This window comes from Plectrocnemia conspersa, unplaced genomic scaffold (assembly GCF_051122295.1).
Source record: "Plectrocnemia conspersa isolate PC_06_02 unplaced genomic scaffold, ASM5112229v1 ptg000006l, whole genome shotgun sequence".
NCBI lineage: Eukaryota > Metazoa > Arthropoda > Insecta > Trichoptera > Polycentropodidae > Plectrocnemia > Plectrocnemia conspersa.
The window spans coordinates 18244700-18266778 of record NW_028277170.1 but is presented as its reverse complement, the minus strand read 5'-3'; the positions used below and the strand labels follow the sequence as shown (position 1 = coordinate 18266778).

Sequence of the window (22079 nt, the reverse complement as noted above, 5' to 3'; positions counted from 1 at the left end):
AATTTGTGTCTAATTGCCACCCGTCCCCATTCCGTCGCCAAAGTAAGAATAAATCAAAAATTCAGTATAAATATGAACTAATAATATTTTGGCGAAATATATCAAGACTGAGACCCCATCAACATTAACGCGATTTTAATATATAATTTTTAATACATATATCGCGTAAAAATAAAAAAAATACAAATATACAACGACAGCGTATTAAGAAGCTGGATGATACTGCCATAGTCGAGTTTTTAGAATTAAATTATTTTATTACAGTCCTAAAATTAAACATTAATTTTGCTGATTTAACATACATAAGACATTAAATTGAGAAAGTACACAGTTGCACAATATCAACTTATAAATAAAAGTAATTTTGGTAAATTGTTTTTTTACCTGTCGACTATTTGTTACTAAAAAATGGCACAATATTGCATCTTAATAATACACGATTTCTTGGTTTATTAGTTTTGTAAAAAATTAGAAAAAAATCTAATACAAATATGAATGTTGGACAAATGCTTAAATGCGAAATGAGTTGAAATTTGGTATTTTAATATATTTAATATTTGGTTAGAAGACTTTAGTCACAATAGTCGAATAGAAAAAGAAACCTTATAGCTAACTTTGAACAGCTCAACGTATAATGACAGTGTAAGAAGCTGGAATTTAAATTTGAGTCTGCTGCCATGGCTCGAGCCCGTCACATATGGGTTACCAGTCTATGCCTTACGGACTACGCTATTCCGACCTTAAATAAATAGTCCCAGGTTAGTATTTTGTGCAACTTCAGTGTTATTATAAACCTAACAAGACTAGCGAATTAAAAATATGTAGCTTTTTTCTGTTTGCGAGAAATGTGTCAACATGTTTTCAAAAATGTATATCCTCATTTTGTACGACACTTTTTAGAAAAAACAACTTAAAATAATTACAGTTTTTAATTATTGATTTTAAACGGGAATTTCTTATATTTTAAACTATAGAAATGTTATGATGTATGGAATATTCTACTATGCTTCGAATAGGAAACGATCTTTGTCGGATTTTAACCGTTCCGTTGAACGGTCGAGCCGTTTGTTGCCGTCGTTGCATAATTGCGAAGCAAATCGGCCTTTATATGGCAAGAGTTTCAATTGAAAATTTGCTCACCGAAATGGAACAGAGTGTTTCAAGGACATAGAAAAATTGTTATGTATTTAAAATTTAGCATGTTATTATGCATATAGTAAATATTGTATTTAAATGTATTTCTTCAATTTTTTTATTGAAAAAATAGTAAAAAATATTAGAAATAAATTATATCACTAATTAATAATATAATGATATATTTATATTTTAAAAAGTATGAAATTTAATCATGATACTTCTAAAATATATTATGTAGACTTGCTAATACATGTGTAGTCTATAAAAAACGATGAATTATTTTCACATGTTATTTATAAATGGCATTTAACCCAAAACGTGTGATATAAATAGATAATATTAAAATCAGTATGTTTTTCCCAAAAATGTGATACCATATCTCGTAGCATTGAAAAATATTATGATACATTTATTTATGAATTATGTATTATATGTTATTGTGTAATTGTTAATAATAATATAAATTTTGTTATCGCGTTATTACATAAACACTAAAACTGACTTTTAAAAATACCGGTGAAAACCAGTATCAGAATTTCTATAGAAAGAAACAGTAAAAATATGTTTCATGCTACTTTATATGTATTGAACTACTAAACAATAAAATCAACTAAAATAACTAAAACCATTAAAAAATATATGAATATAAAATCGATTGCTCATATTTAAGATATAAAATTGAATCTATAAATATAAAAGCACCACTGAACAATTACATTAGATACAAAATTACTTGAAATAGAAAATATTTTCTCACTAGCTACTGAGCTTGCTCTTATTGTTTTATAAAAAATATTGTTTTTGATCTTTAGAAAACATATTATATTATGTACTCATAGATATATTTACTATCGGAATATTTTTTTAATATTTTGTGCATTCTGCAGATAAAGCACATTAATAAACATATTTATCTAAGATTATTTCAGAGCAAAATGCTATTTTTTGCAATTTACTTTGCAAAATATTTTATACAGTTGTTATAAGCTATCATAGATACATTATTTATTAAATATATTAATAGATTATTGATTTTCAAGACTAGAAAAGCAAAAAATGCATTATATTGACCTCATTTAGATTTAGTTCACATTTATACATGAAATTATATGTTCTTACATATACAACATGTTGTATATTAGTGTCATAAATATACAACACATAGTGATCCGAGGGTAAAATATTACATATGTATGATTTTTGCCTGCTCTAGTTTTTATACCTGCTATAAATATTTATCATCAACACAAGGAAGTTTGTTGACCGAACTATTTGCATATAAACTCAGTCCGTGCATGCTGCACAAAATATGCTATGATAATATACATATTCAGTACCATAACTGTAGAGTTACGTACCTAACGGTAGTATAATACATATATGCAGGGCTTGCTCTGTCGGAAGATTTTCGATTAAACAAAACAGGAAAGATGTCAACCTGTTTATTATACAAAAATATACATACTCGTATACAACGGCAAAGACCTTAAGGAGTTATCCCTTGATAATTTCGATGAGGGATTATCAATTTTGGAAAAGTAATTAAATGTTTTGATTATCTAAACCCAACAACAACTCATTTTTAAATATTTTCAATAGCCAGAGAAATTAATTTATAATAAACATATATTGCATAATGGGTGTATAAATATATTTTTAAGTAATGAAGATTTGATCATTCGAAGTAAGGCATTTATTTTGCGTAATTTGTAACCAGAAAAGATTACAACAATACTGTGTAATCAGTTTAGAAGCTCTAATTAATTTGGAATATTTGTTTAAATTACATAATAATAATCAAAGCAATACAATAGTCAATTTTATTGATATATTTTTATTTTTATAACCTATTGAAATATTTGTCAATAAGCTATAAAAATATCAAATTGTATGTAAATTAAAAAATGTTTTTCGAACTGTTTATACTAATTAATTTCATTAAATAATATTTACAATATTTTATTATGAGAAAATAATCTCGTTTATGAATATTTGCAAATATGATTAAAACCTTGCGGCCAATTAACACTTGTCATTTTATCAAAATATATTTATGCGACGCAATTTTCTTTATAATAAATCGCAATTTATAAGCAAAATATTATATCATTTCTTTCAACAGAATATTAGTCAATAAATTAAATATTGTTGACGATGGCTCAATTGCAATTAGGAATTTTGATTATTTATCTCTCGCTTTTTTTGCTTAAAATAAAGCATAGCAAATTAAAGATTTACACAAATAACCCAATTGCAAATTTAAAGTAATGAATAGAAATTAACAGTAAATATTTTAAGTTTTTTCTACAACTAATAAGCATGAAAAATTAAAAATTGACCAATTTAAATTAAATACAAATTTATAAATAAAACATTAGAGTTTTTTGCATCCTATAGACAAAGCATTTTCTTTCATATAAACAGTTAATAGAACAAGGTTTTTTTCTTTAGCTAAAGTTATACTCTTCTGCAAATAGTAAGTTCAGAATATCAAAAACAGTTAATTAGTTTAAAATTTTGCCAAAAACTAAGCCTTGTCATTTATATTTATAACCTAATTAATTTGCTCGTTCTTTAGATAAAGCATTTTATTTTATATAAATATGCATTAAGTCAAAAAATATTTTTTGTAACTAATAAGTATTATATAAAAAATAGCAAAGTAAATACCTAAAATATTATCTTTTGCAGCTAAACCAAGCTTCTTCAAAAAAATGTTATTTTATTAATAAAATAATGAGCAAATAATTAAGCTTCGTTATTTTATTTGTACCCAAAAGATTTGCGTCTATTAATATAAAAAGTGGGTAATACATAAAATGTAGCAATTTTAAAAGTCTTTGTAAATAATATTTTCACTGCGCAAAACAATCCAATAAACACAGACGTTTATTATTCCAAGAAAATATACATTTAATTTAAAATAAATATAAATCGAAAAAAATTTTAACTAATGTTTTTGCTAATATTAAAAAATTATCTTTGCTTTATTTCCTTTACAACTTTGACAAGTGATTTTAATTTGCGCATGTTTGCTTATATTGTAGCACAGTTTTTTCTCCTAGCTTTGAACTCTACGTAAAATCATATTACTTTTCAAAAAAAACTTTTTTTAATATTCTTATACGTGAAACGCTGACAAATATTTCAATTTAACGTACACCGGGAATATGTACGTGACGTGAACCGAATGAAAAATGCACGTATACCATATACAGCAGTGTCGAAGTAGACAAAACAACCAACGGATGTATCTATCCATATATGTACACAGCAACGATCGTAACTATATCGTTTTGATTTCCATATCAGATAAAAATACGAATTATAAATAAAAATAACATCCTTGTGAATATTGGTTATGATGGTAAATTACATAATTATTTATATATCCATTAGAGATATTCCGCACAAATCAAAATCTAGCGGATTTTACTATAATATATTATATATAAACAGACAATCATACCGAGGGAACGGCTAAAGCCGACGGCCTGCGCAAGACGGCTGGCTGGCCAGCTGTCTTGCGCAGTCGACACGCGTGCGCCATGAATTGTTCATCGAGAATTTAAAAATCTAGTGACTAAATGTCTATTTTTGAATGACACCCGGCAAATTGACGGGCTTAATATTTTCAACAAGTTGGTACAGTGCATATTTTTATTTTTAAAATTACCATATTTTATTGTACACATACACTAATTAGATGTTCAGGTAATATTTAAAAAATGAGCTTCGAAAATTTTTATGTAATATCTATTATATAAGGACTTTTAATTTTAAAGCCTGATTTTCGATTGTATAATTTTTATTTAATAAATAATAATAAAAGTGGACATATAATATGAAAAAAATATATATTTTTTATTGAATTTATATAACATAAAGTATTAAAAATACACAAAATTACATAACATAACATATAAAAACAGGTACAAAATAATAATATAATACACAAAAATAAACAAAAAGTCCACACTTGAATAATATAACAATTATACAATTAGCTAAAAAAAAGTATGTGTGTTTATCTATATTGATATGTATTTAAAAGAAATAAGTGTGAATATTTGAAAGGTGATAATCTGTAAGAAAAAGGTCAAGGAAATATAAAGATTAGACAAAAACATTAATCTCAATTTGATTAATTTTGAAACTGCAATTACTGAAGTATGTGAAAATTGCTTAAAGTCATTTTACAATATCGGATGTTTTATGGTTAATTTTCTATGCAAAATTTAATTTTATTTAATAAAAATAAAATTCAATTAAATCTGGCAATACCATTACAGCAAAATCATACTGTGGAGAAATTAAAACCATGCATGAAAAAATAACTATAAAACATCCGTTGTTGATCAATTAACTTGGAAGGATATTGCTCTTATACTATTCATAAATAAAGCAATAATAAAATTTGTTTCATCCTTTATATTATTATAACCTCGTTTTTATAGATCATCGCTTTTTTAAATATCTAGATTTATTTCTTCGATATACGAAATTTAATATTCAGAGTGCTATTACAAAAGTCTATGACCTCTAAAAATGAATATATTAATAAACAATGGATTGAATCACTGTTAAAACGTTAACAAAAGACCGTTTTTGTAAATAAAGCATAATATGTATTATATTTAACTCGGCTACCTTACACAAAAGTACCTAATTATAACATAAAAATACACAATAGACTACAAAAATAATAATTCTTAACACGTATTTATGTTTTACAATTGCATAAAAAATTAATAACAACCAAGAATTAAATTTTCCTAAAATAAATATCAGATTTAGTACCTAAATCTATTTTTAAATAACAGCCCAATATCATATGATTTATTCTTAAGGTATTAACTTCCAGAAAATAACATATAATAATCTTATCTTTCTTATCAATACGTTGGATATAGATAAGTATTATTAATTCTCAAAGGGTTTCGCGCAGTTTATGATACGTGCCTTCTAGTTTTAATTGGAATTATTATTATTAAAATAATTTTGTAACCTCTTTTCATTATAATATATGCAAAAAAAGGTTGAATATATCACAATGAACGATTCACGTTACTTATGCAATACAAAAAAAATATAAGCCCCAATATCTACTTTTTAATATGTGTTCCCACAAAAACAGTGTTTGTTTATGCGTAGGGGTTCGTATACGAAATCCTAGGGTCAGATAAACGACAAGCTTAAGAGACGATTTTCAAAAGGCGATTGGAATTCGCCGGGGACTCTATACGTATGTATTATACATATAATAGATTAGGCAAACTCTTGGGATTAAATCTTCGAAGGGAAAAGGTTTGAAATCGTTTCAAATTGTAAATAATCCTGTTGTACATTTTTAATCAGTATAAGATAAATATTAATTCGGTGGAGTTTTAAATAAAATATCTTATTATAATATTTAAAACAAATATTTACATAAAGTATGCATTTATAATCATTAAATAATTAGATAAATACCGGAAAGATAATTTATGTGTCACGTACGATCGAGTATATAAATATTTCGTATTAATATTTTTTAGGGATGAATATAGAATTCAAAGGTTTATTTGATATGATTGTTTTATTATTAAAATATTTAATACATGTTATAATTTATAATTTTATTCTTCAAAAACTCACCCCAAAAGAGCGGCTTCCTCTGCGACGGTGGTCGGCATGTTGGTAGCCCTGTTCGAATTTAGTAGACCCTGTATGGTGGTAACTCCTTGTCTGCAACAAGAGACCAAAGCCTACGTGATATGCTACGAGGAATATCTAGCTCTATTGTATATATAATAAAAAACAGCGCTTCAGGAAAACGCCGATCGAAAACCGTAAACATAAAATAATACACATAAATAAACCTTCACCATATATATTTAATAATATTATTGTATAGTAAAGAATTGATTGATTGGTATCTTACTTGAATGATGGTTTGATGATGCATGATGATTATGAATTACGATCAGCTGGAAAGGCCCTCTAAAAAAGCATGCACTTTTCAATATGACTAATAAATTAGTCGTTCATTTTTTGTACTAGTTTAAACTGAAATACAATTTTAGATTTGGCGAGGGTATTGTTAATCGGAGAACTGAAAAGATTGATTTGGGAAATTTCGAACTAGCGATATTAAAATTGAAAATGAGCCCAGTGAAAGTTGATAAATAAAGATTCAGAAATATTGTTAAAGCTAATCCACAAACAACAGTTTTAAGAAATATAATAGATGCCATAATAAATGTGAAAAAAAATTGAAAAATGGGTTCTTCATGCCCTGACTGAAAGACAAGAACAGCAAGCTTCAGAGACTCTTTTTCTTTGGTTCGCAGTTTGGTTAGAATCTTTACATGCAATGAAAAATAGATTCTATACTATAACTAAAATGGCTACACAGCAAAACAGTTCCGAAACAAAGCTTTCATTAAAAATATGGTGATAATATGACAGTATTTTGTGAAAATTATTTGTCGATTGTTTTTTAAATCAGGCAATACAAGAACTGTTCTGACATTCGCAACAGATGAAAAGGTTTATTTAGCAAATGTTTCATGACACCTATAAGGCATAAGAAAGGTGTAAAAATAGACAAATAGGTACAGTACGATCTGACCGAAAGACAAAAAAAGCAAGTTTTAAAGTCAATTTTGTTTGGTTCTCAAAAACAATAAAAAATCATTCATGAATAGAAGCTTAACTTGCGATGAAAAATAGATTATTTATGATAACTACAGAAAATCAAGATAATGGTTAGACAGCAAAAAAGCTCCGAAACTAAGCTTTCATGAAAAAAAATATGCTGACAATATGACAGTATTTTGGGATAATTATTTGCCGGTGGTTTCTTATATCAGGCAAGACTAAAACTATTCAGATACTCTCAACAGATTAAAAGATTTATTAAGTAAATGTTTCATAGCCATTAGAAAGGTGCAAAAATAGAGAAATGGGTACCGCACGAAATGACCGAAAGGAAAAAATAGCAAGTTTTAAAGTATATTTTTCTTTGGTTCTCAGAAGCAGTAAAAAAATATTCTTGAGTAGAATCGATGAGAACTAGATTCTTTACAATAAATAAAAAGGATTAGGACAATGGCTACACAGCAAAAAAGTTCCGAAACTAAGTTTGCATAAAAAAAATAATGGTGACAGTACGACGGTATTTTGTGAGAATTATTTGTCGATTGTTTTTTTAAATTAGACAATACAAGATCAGTAATGACACTCGCAACATAGTAAAAGGATTATTTAGCAAATGTTTAATGACACCTATAAGCTATTAGAAAGGTGCAAAAATAGAGAAATGACCGAAATACAACAAGTATATTTTTGTTTGGTTCACAGAATCAATAAAAAATTATATACAAGACTAAAACACATATTGAAATATTTCTTTAGCAAAAATTTCATGACACCTATAAGCAATAAAATGCAAAAATAGACAAATGGGTACCGCACGAAGTTTAAAATTATTTTTTTCCTTGATTCTCAGAGACAATGGGAAATAATTTTTGAATAGAACCTTTACTTGCGATGAGAAATAAGATTCTTTACGATAATAACAAGTGATCAAGACAATTGTTAGACAGCAAAAAAGCTGCGTAAAAAATATGATGATATTTTCAGAGAATTATTTTTGAATCAGACTAGACTAGAACTGTTCGGACACTCGCAACAGATTCAAATGTTTCTGTAGTAAATGTTTCATTACACCTAAACACCAAATCAATTTTTCTTTGGTTCTCAAAAATAATATTAAATCATTATTGAATAGAAATAGATTATATATTAGACAGCAAAAAAACTGAAATTGAGTTTGAATAAAAAAACTGTACTTTATTTCACGACATCTGGATGCTATAGCAAATGTGAAAAAAATGGATAAATATGTACCAAAAGATAACCGAGTTTGTACCAAAAAAAGTAATGGTGACAGTATGGTGGAATTCTAGTAGCATTATTGATCGATTGTTACAATGGAATACAACCACGCTAAACGCTTACAACGAAATCATATTGTAAGAAATTAAAACCATGCATAAAATATACCCATAAAACATTTGATGTTAATCAATAACTTGGAGAGATATTAATCAATTAAAATGTAAGACATACTTCACTAATTGATTTGGAAAATTAAACGAAATAAGATTGGATATTTAGCCTCGTCCTCATCCCCCATATTCCTCTGACCTTTACCTAATAGATTATCACATTTTCAAACAATTTGTTATAAATGCCTTTGATGACTTTACAGCTTCTTTTGAATAAAGATTTGTGTAAGCAATGGATTTATTCATTGGTTACTCGTAAGCGATAGATTATTTTTGTTAACATCATATTTTAAAAGAAAAATAACGTTTCGTATCTCACTAACCATTTTTATAAATGAAGCTTATTTTGAATATTTAAATTGTAGTTAAAAACATATAGGGCTTAATATTTCACTGGAAGTATTGGCTATTTCATATGACACAACTTATCAATTTAATAATACTACACTATTTCGTTCAAGAGTTAGATTGCTTAACCGAGAGGCAAATTTAACAGTTAATTTCGCAAATATTGCTTTAAATAGTATGTGAAATTGTAACGCAATCTACAGAGGCGAAAAACTAGAGTTTAGTAGGAAAAGAAATGTTCGATTCCATAACTGTAAAATATTGGTAAACAAATATTTTTGGAATCATCAGTATTTGTGAAAAATATGTTTTTTATTATTGTTTTATAATAAATAACTCTCTGTCTGATGTTTATAATAAATGCTCTGATTTTAAATGAACTATTAGTTATATTTTAAAATAAATTGCTTCTAGTTACTACAATATTTGATTAGGAAAATATTTTTCTTTGAGTGTTCAAAGTATATTTTTAATATATAAATATTTTTCCAATATCGAAGCAATATTTTAATAAAAAAATTTTAACATTGCACATTTATAAGTATATTATAAACAACAACAAAAATGTTCTCAAATATAATATGATATCATCAAGACGCTGAATTTCTCCAATAATAATTCATAAGCATCAAAGTTTGCGAAAGAGAACGCTGGAAGAAAATCTCAGAATTTATAGAATAGTTCACACGTAAAGCTTTGGCATTGAACGAAATGGTTCAATTTTACTGGAATAATATATCAGGATTTTCTTCGACATACGCTAGGAATAAAGACTGACTTTTTGTATATATGTATATAAATAAAATTTAGTTCGTAATCATAAGACATTATTAAAGATATATTTTAGAGAAGAAAATCTATAATAATTACTTTGCGTATTTTAAATATTTTTTTGGTTAACTCTGTCACTTAATTAATCAATTATATTATGTGATTTGCTTATATACATAAATGTATATGTGAAAAAATGAATATTTTAACAATCGTCTTAAAGCTATTTAAGATGCTTTATAAATATCTTAAAAATAATCGCATAAAAATATTTAAGATAATATTATTTATACGACGTTGAATCGAGAGAGTTATAATATATTTTTACAACAGATGATTAATTATATTTTTTTCAGTCGCTTTTATTCTGCTTTCGCGAATTTTCTCAATGAGATTACTAAGCTCAAATTCATTTCGTCTTCCGCGTTTCGCGTAGTAGGTACATAAATAATGCAGTGGTTGCAAACATTTATTATTCAGAGTCGAGAGCTTCTACTGCTCTTCAAACGTGTGTTTTTATCTCTTTTAACACATATAAGAAGGTGTGTGCAAACAAATTACATTTAATTTAATCCATTAAAGATAAGTTTACCTCCCCTGTCCCGGAATAGACACAGTACACGCGTTTTTACACAACGCCCACTAATCGATTTACTAATCACACCGTTTTTATCGCCCGTTCGATTTCATGTTGATAAGAAGTTTTCCAAATATTATCAGCTTGTGTTGCGACTCTTATCTTTGATAAAATGTATTAAATTTACTCTTTAACTAATCCTTTGGGAGCAATAGTAATGATGATAATGATACCAATTTACTTCTTAAAGTAATAGCCAACAAATAAGAATTAGGGACTAGAGATACATTTCATAAAATTACTTAAAGAAACTGTATAATTATTGCCAAAGTCTGATAACAGATAAAGCACTAAAAATATAAAAGTGGTAGAAAGGTAAAAGGACCAGTAGAAAAATATTAATTTTAATAATAAAATAATTTATGGTATGAAGCTTTGAGAAACGTTCTTCCTTTTTAAATTACAAGAGTCTAGATCGTATGTTTTCGTACGTTTAAAATCCATCTGAAATATTTTTATATGTAATCTCAAAATAAATAAATTACCTCACTACTCAAAGGGTTATTACTAGGGTTCTCAATTATTCATTGTTTTCAACTTTTCGAACTATGATTAAAAAATCGATGAAGTATTCAAATATATCCGTAATTTTTTTCTCATTAATTAATTAGTGCAAAAAATCAATTAATTGCCTGTAAAATAATAATTATTTTAATTAATCATTAATTACCTTCATAATTGTTAAACATTTTGAATTGTATTAAAGATGTGCGAATTACTGTGAGTGGGTGAAAAATAAAATACTTAATTTAATATTTTACATACTTTTTGATCAGCATTTTCCAGGGTGGAGCAAAACTAACGGGTTTTTAAATTTATATTCATTAAAAAAAATGCACCGCAGAAGAAAATTTGTTTCAGTAAAATCAAAATGTTTTAATTGAATATTAGATTTTTTACAGATAATTCCATGATTTAACTTTTTTTTAATTTTCAGTGTTGTCTACATAAAATAATGGGATGCAGTGAATTTTATTTTAACTCAAATACAATTTTTTTGTTGAGAAGTGACGCATGCTTATGGCAAAATTTAGGGTAATAAAATGCACTCTCCAAATGTGTTTCAAAATGAATAAATGCGAAAATTCATCATGTACTTATACAGTAACGAAATTTGAGAAAATATGTTCCAAAATCCATAATGGTAAATAATGAACCATTCCTATCGAAGGTTTTATCGAAAGTGCACTTTCGCTAATGGCATATAGAATCTCGGCAAAACGATCGTTTCAATTCTCCGTGTTATCATTTCACGATGAGAAAAAACATCACATTTATTTTTCAAGTAAATAATGTTTATGAGAAACAAAATTACATTAAATACGTAATTTATTTAAATTTATGTTCAATAACTAACTATCTATTGTATATAATATTCGGAACAATATACATATAGGTCAGAGTCGTTTCATCGTTTGTTTTATGCAGAATTGCATGTAAATTAAATCACCAGAATTATGATCAGCGGCGATTGAATTAATTCGACAAAATTGATAAAACATTTTAAGTACACAATTTCATCGAATTTAATGTATATACAATAGCTAATAATGTTTACAACGAATTTGATATACATAAAGATGAATTGAATTATTGCGCCTTGAAACAAAAAATACAAATTGATTATAGCTTTACAAAAAGTTGTGAAACACGCCTGTTTTTGAGATAAGCGTTAAACAATAGTAAAATATGAGCGTTTCCAATATTGTGTGTCTTTCAACGAACGAATGTTTTTCGAAAGCATTAAATTTATACTACTATTTTACAAATATTCTAGCAATTCATATATTTGAAAACTAGGCTAGAAATTAAAATAATCGAATATTCAAATGAGAACCCTAGTTAATACGCATCATCGACTTTGACTTAGCTCCTAATATTCTCAACGCCTTTTATGTCTATGATCCAGACTTATAATATATTGTGTACGTTAATTACTCCAAGTTTATAGGGATGCAGTGTTACCACATAATAATTTATCGATCACAAAGGAGCGTTTATAATCGGGTATTACAACCATTAGTGTCCCACCACCAAACGACCCTGCAAAAATGTACCATCACCGTCTACAATCTACATCACATAGCAGCTAGCTTATCGATTTGCTCACCGGCCATAGTGTTATATAACTAAAAAGCTGCATTTTACACACAAGGAAGAGGAGAAGCATAGCGTTTGGAATAATTTGCTTGCGGCCCGCGTGCACGCGATACGGGCCGCATTGCGGTTTCGATCGTGCGACATGTCATGACCCACCTGCCCGCCATGACGACTACGGCTTGATCCGACAGGCAATCGTTGTTGGAGATCAGAGGGTTCGAGCCTTGGTTGCCGCCGTTGTGACTGTTGACCCCATGGACGGCGCTCGAGATGACCCTCTTGAACGAGTCCAGGACCCCTGTGCTGATTTTGGCCTGCGGCAGAGTCGTCCCCTTATACACATGCTCCAGGGACGTGTACGAGCCCCCGAGCGAACCGCCAGGCATGTTCTCAACGCGACAAAAATAAAAATACAAAATAAAATATGCAATAAGGGAGGAAGGAAACAATAAAACGAAAACATAGGTAAGATTGAAAAAATAGTGCGTCATGATGCTTTTTAGCAGATAGAGAATCATGCTGGAACGTCAACGAATCAATATATATGTATGTACATTTAGGACCCTGCATTTTTTATATCAAATTAATATAATTACACATAGATCCGCATAACTATTTTTATAAAATACAACAATAAATTCGAGCATTTTGAATATTTTGTATTATAATAATGTCGGTTATTTTAAACTAGATTTATTTATATATCTTTGAATGAAACTAACACAATTGTTCTAATTGCCAAAACACTGCATAAATATACATCTTACTGTTAAGTCTACTTTAGTAGTATCTTTACTTTTGATTATCATTCAATAAAATTTTCAAGTAAGGTTGTTTATTTAAAACAATAATTTTTATCAATGTTTTAATACAAACATATATAATTTTCTAAATTTAGACTATATTTCTATAAAAAGTCTTTAGCTTAATTAAATAAAAAATATTATACATATTATTTTTAATTTGACAAAATTATATTTAGGCTTTTGAATTAGGCATACAATCAAAATCAATTATAACATTTAAAAATAAAATGCTTTGTTACATATTTTTAATTTAGTTCAAAAATAAGCAAACAATGTAAACAAAGCAGTCTTTGACTGATATTTAATTTTGAACATAACAGTCGTTATTTTTGGCAAATTAAATTGTAAATACTTTATTGAGAATTGCGTCACTAGAATTAAAATAGACTTAAATTAAGAACAATATTTATAATTAAAGGTTTAAATATAAAATGAGAAATATATTTCAATGCAATAAACATCATTGTAAAAGTTCAAGTATTATAATCTGACGATATGATCTGAATATTGTCATTTTCATGATTAATTTGTATGCAAACTTCATGTTCAATCTCAATTACAATATAATATATTCATAAATTGAAATAGTTCCAAGTTCATAAATATTGTATACAAATGTAAGAGAGCATTGAATAAGTAAGGTCTCAATTATCCCATGAAATTGAATATAAAATAATTATTTTCTATTGTCAACCATCAATGTAAATAATTGATTACAATTATTTACAAATTAGTAACATTGAAAAGGGTTTGAAATGAACTTTCTCTCAACGAAAAGATTAGTTACATATTTTTAACATACTAAATAGATAAAATCTTATTTTATGGAATAATTTAATTTTAATAAATAGCAATAAATAAATTATTTTGATTTTATAAACAGTATTACCTTAAAATGGTTATGTAAAATGTTATTACTTTTAATTGCTTGTAACTTTTATTAATATGAGATTAAATGAAAAAGCTTTGAAAAAAACTATAACTGTAACAGTTGTAAATATAATTAAATATTTATATGATTTATGATTATATATTATTTCTACGAAATTGTATATAAAATCTTATTTAAAGAGTAAATAAATATATAAAAAAAATATTGATTTTTGTACCGTATTCCAATTAACATAAATAATATTAAATATATCTTAATAAAAATAATTATACATTAAAATTACATAATTTAATATAGATTATGACGTAAGAAATAGAACAATAATTTTAACTGTCTTTTAATTAGTTTAAGCAAAAAAAATAACTACTTTTTTTAATATATTGATAAAAATCCTTTTTTATTCATATTTGTTTCATAAAGTTTTCCCTACTCTTAATTGTAAAGCAATATAATTTTGCAACTACATTAAGATTTTGTGTAAATATTCTTAATAATCTGCAATATTTTCTTTTTACTTTTTAGGTTGCATAGATCACGATGGGCAAAAAATACAAAAAAATATAATACAAGTAACAATAAAAATAATACATAGTAAGAAAGAAAAAACAAATAGATCATTGTGCAATGCATGCGTATTTAGGAGTCGGTTAGTCCTGATTCTAGCGGGCATGAAAAGAGGACGCGATAGTAGTTTAGCGATCTATACCTTTCTGTGACTAACTCTCACTGGGATACAAGAACGGATAATAACCAAATATCCTCTTACAACGGTATCGCAAAAACCTTTTCCAAAGGTTTTAGATTGTATTTGCTTATTCGAGAACTATAGATCCCAAATCAAAAATGCTGTGAACTGGAGTTTCAAAGAAAACACGAATAACTGACTTCTCAAATGCCGTATATATGACGTGTAATTGAATTCTCGCATCGAGAGATTAAGTCACCGTTTTGGTGAAAAACAGAAGGTTATTTTTCTTTTCTTAATATCATGTAATATATTATATATATTTTTGAAGCATAGTCTATAAATAAATACTTGTTTGCTTAATATAAAATACAATACAAAGGTTTTGAAATGAATGCTTTCATTTCTTTTTATAATACTTCACCATTCATTGTTAAAAAATCGGAAAAATATTTACGTTGAAATAATTGTTTTATTTTTTTGCTACGATCTATAATTAGATTTAAGTAATAATACCTAATTTTAGATGAAATCTACTTTAAATTTGAATAATGCTTTATGTTATAAAATAAAAATATTTTATGTTTTATAAATAGGCAATATAAATAATTCATAATTTTATATTTGAGATTTTTTATATGAATTGAAATACAATGTTTAACTCGCGCATTAATTACTTGTATAGAGTTGGATTTTTTTATATAATATTAGTTTTATGGAAATAGTTTTTCAAGATACGAGCAAATTTTTTTATAAATTTGACTCGACATACGAACAAAAAAAACGTATTGCGTAACTAAATTTATTTAGATAGTATGTATTAATAATTTTAATTTTCATTATTACATTTTAGTTTTCGCCACTGAAATTAATTAATGGCATTTCCATTCATTTTAATGAGCTCCGTAAAGAACGAATTAAAAAAGGTTTTAAAATAAATTTTTATAGTTTTTAATATAGCATAAATAGTTGGAGAAAAATTTACGTTAAAATTATAGTTCGATTTTTTGCACTAAAATATATAAATTAGATTTATTAATGATATCTAATTTTTGATAAAATCTACTTTATGCTATAAAATAAAAAATATTTTATTACACCTTTTTTAATCCAGTTGCTTATTTCATGTTATACAAATACGCGATATAAATAATTCATAATCTAATCTTTCCGATTTTATATATGAATAAAAATACAATATGATTTATTTTGAATAGATTTAGAACTTATCCATAATAATATTTTTTTTATAAAAATAGTCGATAAATAAACATATGTTTTATTAACGAACGATTTATTATTAAAACATTTTTTGAAATTACCATAAACAGTTAAAATTATTGTTTAATTTTTCAGCGCCACAATCTATGGTTAAATTTTATTAATGATACCTAATTTTCGACATAATCTATATTGGATATATTAAAATTCAGATTCAAATTGACTATTATTTTTTTTTACTAATAAGCAATTTATGAAAATGTTCAGTTAAAATATGTTTCCCAATTATTTTTATAATTAAAATATACCATGTAAACGCAACATTTCAATATCTTTTTTGATAAAAACTTTTATATAATGCTCCTAAAATGTTGTATAATGTTTTATCTCTAGTTTAAAATATGTTGTAATTATTTATTTTAAACTTACGTATATTTTAAATATATTTACAAAGCATTGTAGTAATCGACAAGGTTAACTTTCGTAGTGCGTGTAAGTTACATAACATTTTTACGCGGGTTAATTCCAACCCCTAAAAAAATATCGAATAAAACATGTTGAACAAGTATTGATTTCCATTGACAAAAAAAACATGCAATTGATTCGTTGACGTTTTATATATTTTTTTCAATTATTTGCAATACAGAATAAGTGCAATTTAATAATTTAAAGTGCTAGTTAAATATAAAACTTTGCAAAAAATAGCTTGACTTAAATTTCAGCGGCACATTTCAAATAAATGATTTTTTTTTGTATTTAAATAAAAATCAAGTACAAATATTTTTTTAATAAATCAGGTGCAATTTGTTTAAATAAATCATGCACGATTATTTTTTATGAAGCTAATCAGGCTTAGAGATTTTAGAAATCTATATTTTTTTTAATTCTCGCGCGGTATTTTCGCAAAGTTTTAGCGCTCGCTGAAACTCCAAACTATTTTTACGCACCCACCTTAGCTACGCAGCTCTTCGACTTGCGGGAAGTGCTCGTGAAGCGGAGTGTTGTGATCGAAAATAAACTTACCTCCAAGGTGTTTTCAGTGATGAAAGCTGACGCACAGCTGACGAGCTGATGCAGAGTTCAGACACAGACGACCGCACACGACCAGAGTCTACGACCGCACTGAGACAATTGAACCTCTGGCGCAGAGTTCTCGCGGACTCGGTGTTGCCAGCGGGGAAAAAATACACGCACACCAATCGCACGCGAGAAACAACCCCTCAAAATGTAGGGGGATGCTCAAAAGGGGAAAGGATCAAGAACCGTTCTTAAAATAATTATAAAATACTTATAAATAAACATTATTATAAAAATATAAATTGCCGGTGGTATAAACCGATTCCCGCAGCAAAATTTAATCATTAACATAAACACTATCAATAAAAATAAAGCACCAGCCCGCACTGTGGGCTGGTACTTTAAATGTAAAATATATTTAATAAATTTTAAAACAAATAAAATTTTTGTTGAAATTAATGTTTTATATTTTAATAATTCAAAATCTAATTAATTCAACACGGCAGGTTTCCCCAATGCGTCTTTATACAAAGTGGCACACACATATTTGAATTACAAATGCACACGAAATATTTTATAAAATAAAATTGTTTCAGATCATCGTACCCGAAAACATGCTTGTGTTGTGGGAGCTGATTTATTTTGGCCACAAAACTAACGGCACTCTCGTGACAGCGGCGAAGGCAACATCGACGAAGGCCAGCGAACCACTTCCGTCACTCATTATTCCATTTGATTCAGTAACTATGTAACTATCATAACAACTTTCAATAAGCAGCTCAATTTATGTTTAATTTCCATCCGTCACGATCCGCCTGCCAAAGTGTAATCAAAGTATTCTCAAGAACCACAACGATCAAAAATAAAGCTGAAAGTCACTAAGCACCGATGGATTGACGATATCCCCCTTCAGCAACTTCAAAGTGTGTTTTATTTTTCGAGAGATAAACAGCGTATTTTTTCAATAATTAATTAGTAATTTGCGATCTGCACAATATTGAACCCATAGTCCAGAATCTCAAGAATTTAAATAAAAAATATCAGAAATCCCTACAAGTATTTGTATCTTTGCTAAAACGACGATTTCCTTAGCTCATATACTAACGGCGGTGACTTAAATAATTCGAAAAAAGCTAACAAGACTGTTAAAAAAAAAGTATCTTCACGATACAGGAACGATGAACTTTTGAGTGATGAATTGAAAATAAACCAAAGAGGAGCAAGGAGATTAATATGTCCGGTACTGAGGAATAAAACCATATTCATGTCAAAAACATTGAAGTAATTTATGTATAAAACGGACGATGCCGAAGATGACTCGTTCTAGATAGAGTAAAAATATCGTCAGTGAAATCCTTTCTATACAAGATAGTTTTAACATTATTGTATAAGTAATCTTGGTAATGGGAAGTCTTTTAAGAGGTCTTGCGCAAATAATTTATGCGCTGTACCGACAAATATTGAATATTAGAATAGTAGAAATTAATTACTTTATAATTTATTAAAACAGAACTTATAACATATACGTTGTTTCGTTTATATTAATGTGTAGAGCAGTCCATCATATTTTCAGTAACATATCTAAAACTTTGTAAAACCTTCTTAGGTCGAAAAATATATTACATGCGGTGTTAACTTTAAAATTAAATTGGTTTTTATCATTGTATTAAGCGTGTTAAATTGTTTTAACCATAGAATTTTAAATGACAAAAATATATTATTTCTATGGCTTTTTAATAACATTTCTACAAACTAATTGCAATTAATATTATTCCTGGTTCTTAAATCGAGCGCCATTATTTATGATTACCGAGTGAGCTATCTGCAGGGCAAATTTTAAGTAAGTACTGTAAAACAATAGTAGGAACTGTCGAACGACTCGGATGTATATAAAAATTAAGTTAATATGATTAAGTAAATGTGAAGACAATTTCTCTTTGCGCAGCTAAATGTACAACAGTAATATGCAACGCAACATTAATTTTGAATAAAATAAAAAACTACTTTTTAATAAATTTAAACTCTTTGTTTATTACTCGCAAAAAAATGTATATTTGCCTGTGGCGCTAAAATATTAGAGCCGGCCCTTCAAAAAATTGCAAGGAAAACGGTTCGATTTCTAGAAACAAAAAACATGCAGTTAATATTAAAAAATATGCGATATAATAATGCTAAAATTTATTTAACATTAATTAAAAGAATTGTAAAAAATATATGTCGCAATATTTATTTATATGTGTTAATTGCTACTCCGTTGTAACGTATTGTGCTAGCAACTGTCATGTTACAGCAGAATATTCACGAGCAATAAATATAGCTTTTTCAAGCAACTGATGTGCAAAGGTAACTATTAGTCAAAGCACTCCTTCGGTCATGATTTATGATTTATTTTTAAACTGTATCTCGTACCTGCATATTAAATCAATAACAATGGATTGTGTAACCAGATAAATGACAAATATGTTAGTGGCGACCGTTCGGAAAAAAAATATAATGCCGTTTCTAGGAACTTAATTTTATATGGCTTTCTAACGATTCTCGAGACTACTTTAAAGCTGCCTTTTGAAAATGATAAGAAAGCGTGCTTAATATTTTTGTAATATTGAACACATTAGCTTATCTAAAAATACGTTTTGAGTATTTCTGAAAACGCTTTCCCTTCGGCAGGCTATCAAAAGTTTTGAGCAACGCTGGACAGTTGATTTTGTATCGTCGACCAAAGCAAAAATGAAAACGCACTTCCTTTTTTTTATTGTCCTGACGCCAAAGTATCTTTAAATCCTTAAGTAGGCAGCATTTGACGTCAAATATCTATGCCCCCGGATAATGTGCTCAATGACCTTCCTTATTTCAAAAAAAATAAAGCACTACAATGCTTTCTTTTTTTTGTAATGTAATTCTAAGATACCGTTTTAAATCAAAATTTAAAATGACTTGAATTACGTCTTCATATATACCCAACATCTTTTCATATTTCTAAATATAAAAATACATGCATTATTAATTTTTATATAATTTTTAATAAACATATCCTTTATCTGGCAATTCCATAAATACAGGATAATAATTATATACTTATAGTGACAATAAAGAAAAAATTCATACAACATTTTTGTGGTTTAGATATATAACTGTGATAAATAATTGAGAAAATAACAGAAAAATAGTCAGTATCATTTATATTTTCTTAATGTTTGTAATTAAAATAAATCATAGTCCAATAGTAAATATTGTTTTTAATTTATTGTTGATTTAATAAATATTATTAAAAAGTCAAATTTGAAAACTAAATATTGTATTGTGTAAAAGTAATACATGAATTATAAAAAAATAAATAAATTTCATAATAAAATGATTTATTTTATAATTCGATCTAATATAAATCTACAGATAAAATAATTTGTTGTTAAATGCAAAATAATTTACCATAAATTTTATCAAAACACGAAATTAATTTATTTTATAACTTAAAAGTTAAAATATGACTGTTGAATGGATAATATATATTTTACATCTTACTACCAGATATGGTTCTAAACTTAGATAAGCTTTGAAATATTTTTTATATTATGTGTATAGATGTCAGTATACAAATAAATTTCACTTTATAATAAATATAATAGTAAATTCACAATAAATATAATAATCATTATATATATATAATTTTTATTTAGGTAAGAGTTAATATTTTCTATATAGGATAATATCAGTTATATCTAACACTATTTTTCATTTTTTAAAGGGTAATAATTTACCGGCATATTCAAAGAAATTCTTTTAAGATAATAATATAAAAAGATACTAACAATTTTATTATATAATTGATGAATTTCTTATTAAAAACTTTTTTGTAATAACAATCATTATATGTTTAGTTGTAATTAAAATAAGTAATCTTTAAAATAATAAACTGAAGAGATATATTCACCGATACGAGTCCATCTTGCACAAAAACTAACGTGAAACTACCGGAATATTTTGTAAAACTGTGCTAAATGTGTTATATATTGTTTTAAAAGTGCTAATACGTCCAGATGTACCTTTGGCCACATTTCCATGTAAAATAGTATATTTTTTATTTGTTCATAAGTATCCAGATCTACGAAAAAATTAGTACATCTATGTGTAAAAAATACAAATTGAGTTTGCATTAACATTCGTGAATAAAAAGTATATATATGAACAAATACAAATATTGCTTTTTCACCATATTTTTATTTTAAATAAATAAATATATGTAATACATATTTATATGATATTTAAATAGTGTACGTTGAAATTTACTTTTGATTGCGATGTACATAAAATAGTAAATACCACTTTCGCTTTTGAGAGAGCATAAAAACAAAATAATCACAGTCTAACATGGCACAGTGAAAGAACTTGCTCCAGAAATATATACCCAAAAACC

General features: G+C 26.8%; 1 protein-coding gene across 7 annotated transcripts in view; it reads right to left on the bottom strand.

Moving 5' to 3' along the window:
* The window catches only part of MESK2 (misexpression suppressor of KSR 2), a 244284-nt gene that overhangs the window by 128723 nt on the left and 93482 nt on the right, over positions 1-22079 (bottom strand). For 3 of the 7 annotated variants that reach the window (XR_015810109.1, XM_088188167.1, XM_088188173.1), the window contains exons 1-3: positions 17675-17775; positions 13204-13436; positions 6775-6864 (exon numbers count right to left, since the gene is read on the bottom strand). The exons of 2 other annotated variants lie outside the window; for them this stretch is intronic. Coding sequence is in view for 3 of the 5 variants with exons in the window: in XM_088188167.1 (XP_088044293.1) it covers positions 6775-6864; positions 13204-13433 (320 nt within the window). In the remaining 2 variants the exon portion in view is untranslated. Of the gene's footprint in view, positions 1-6774; positions 6865-13203; positions 13437-17674; positions 17776-22079 lie in introns of those variants that run through there. 2 more of the 7 variants (XM_088188168.1, XM_088188172.1) reach the window with 2 other exon arrangements.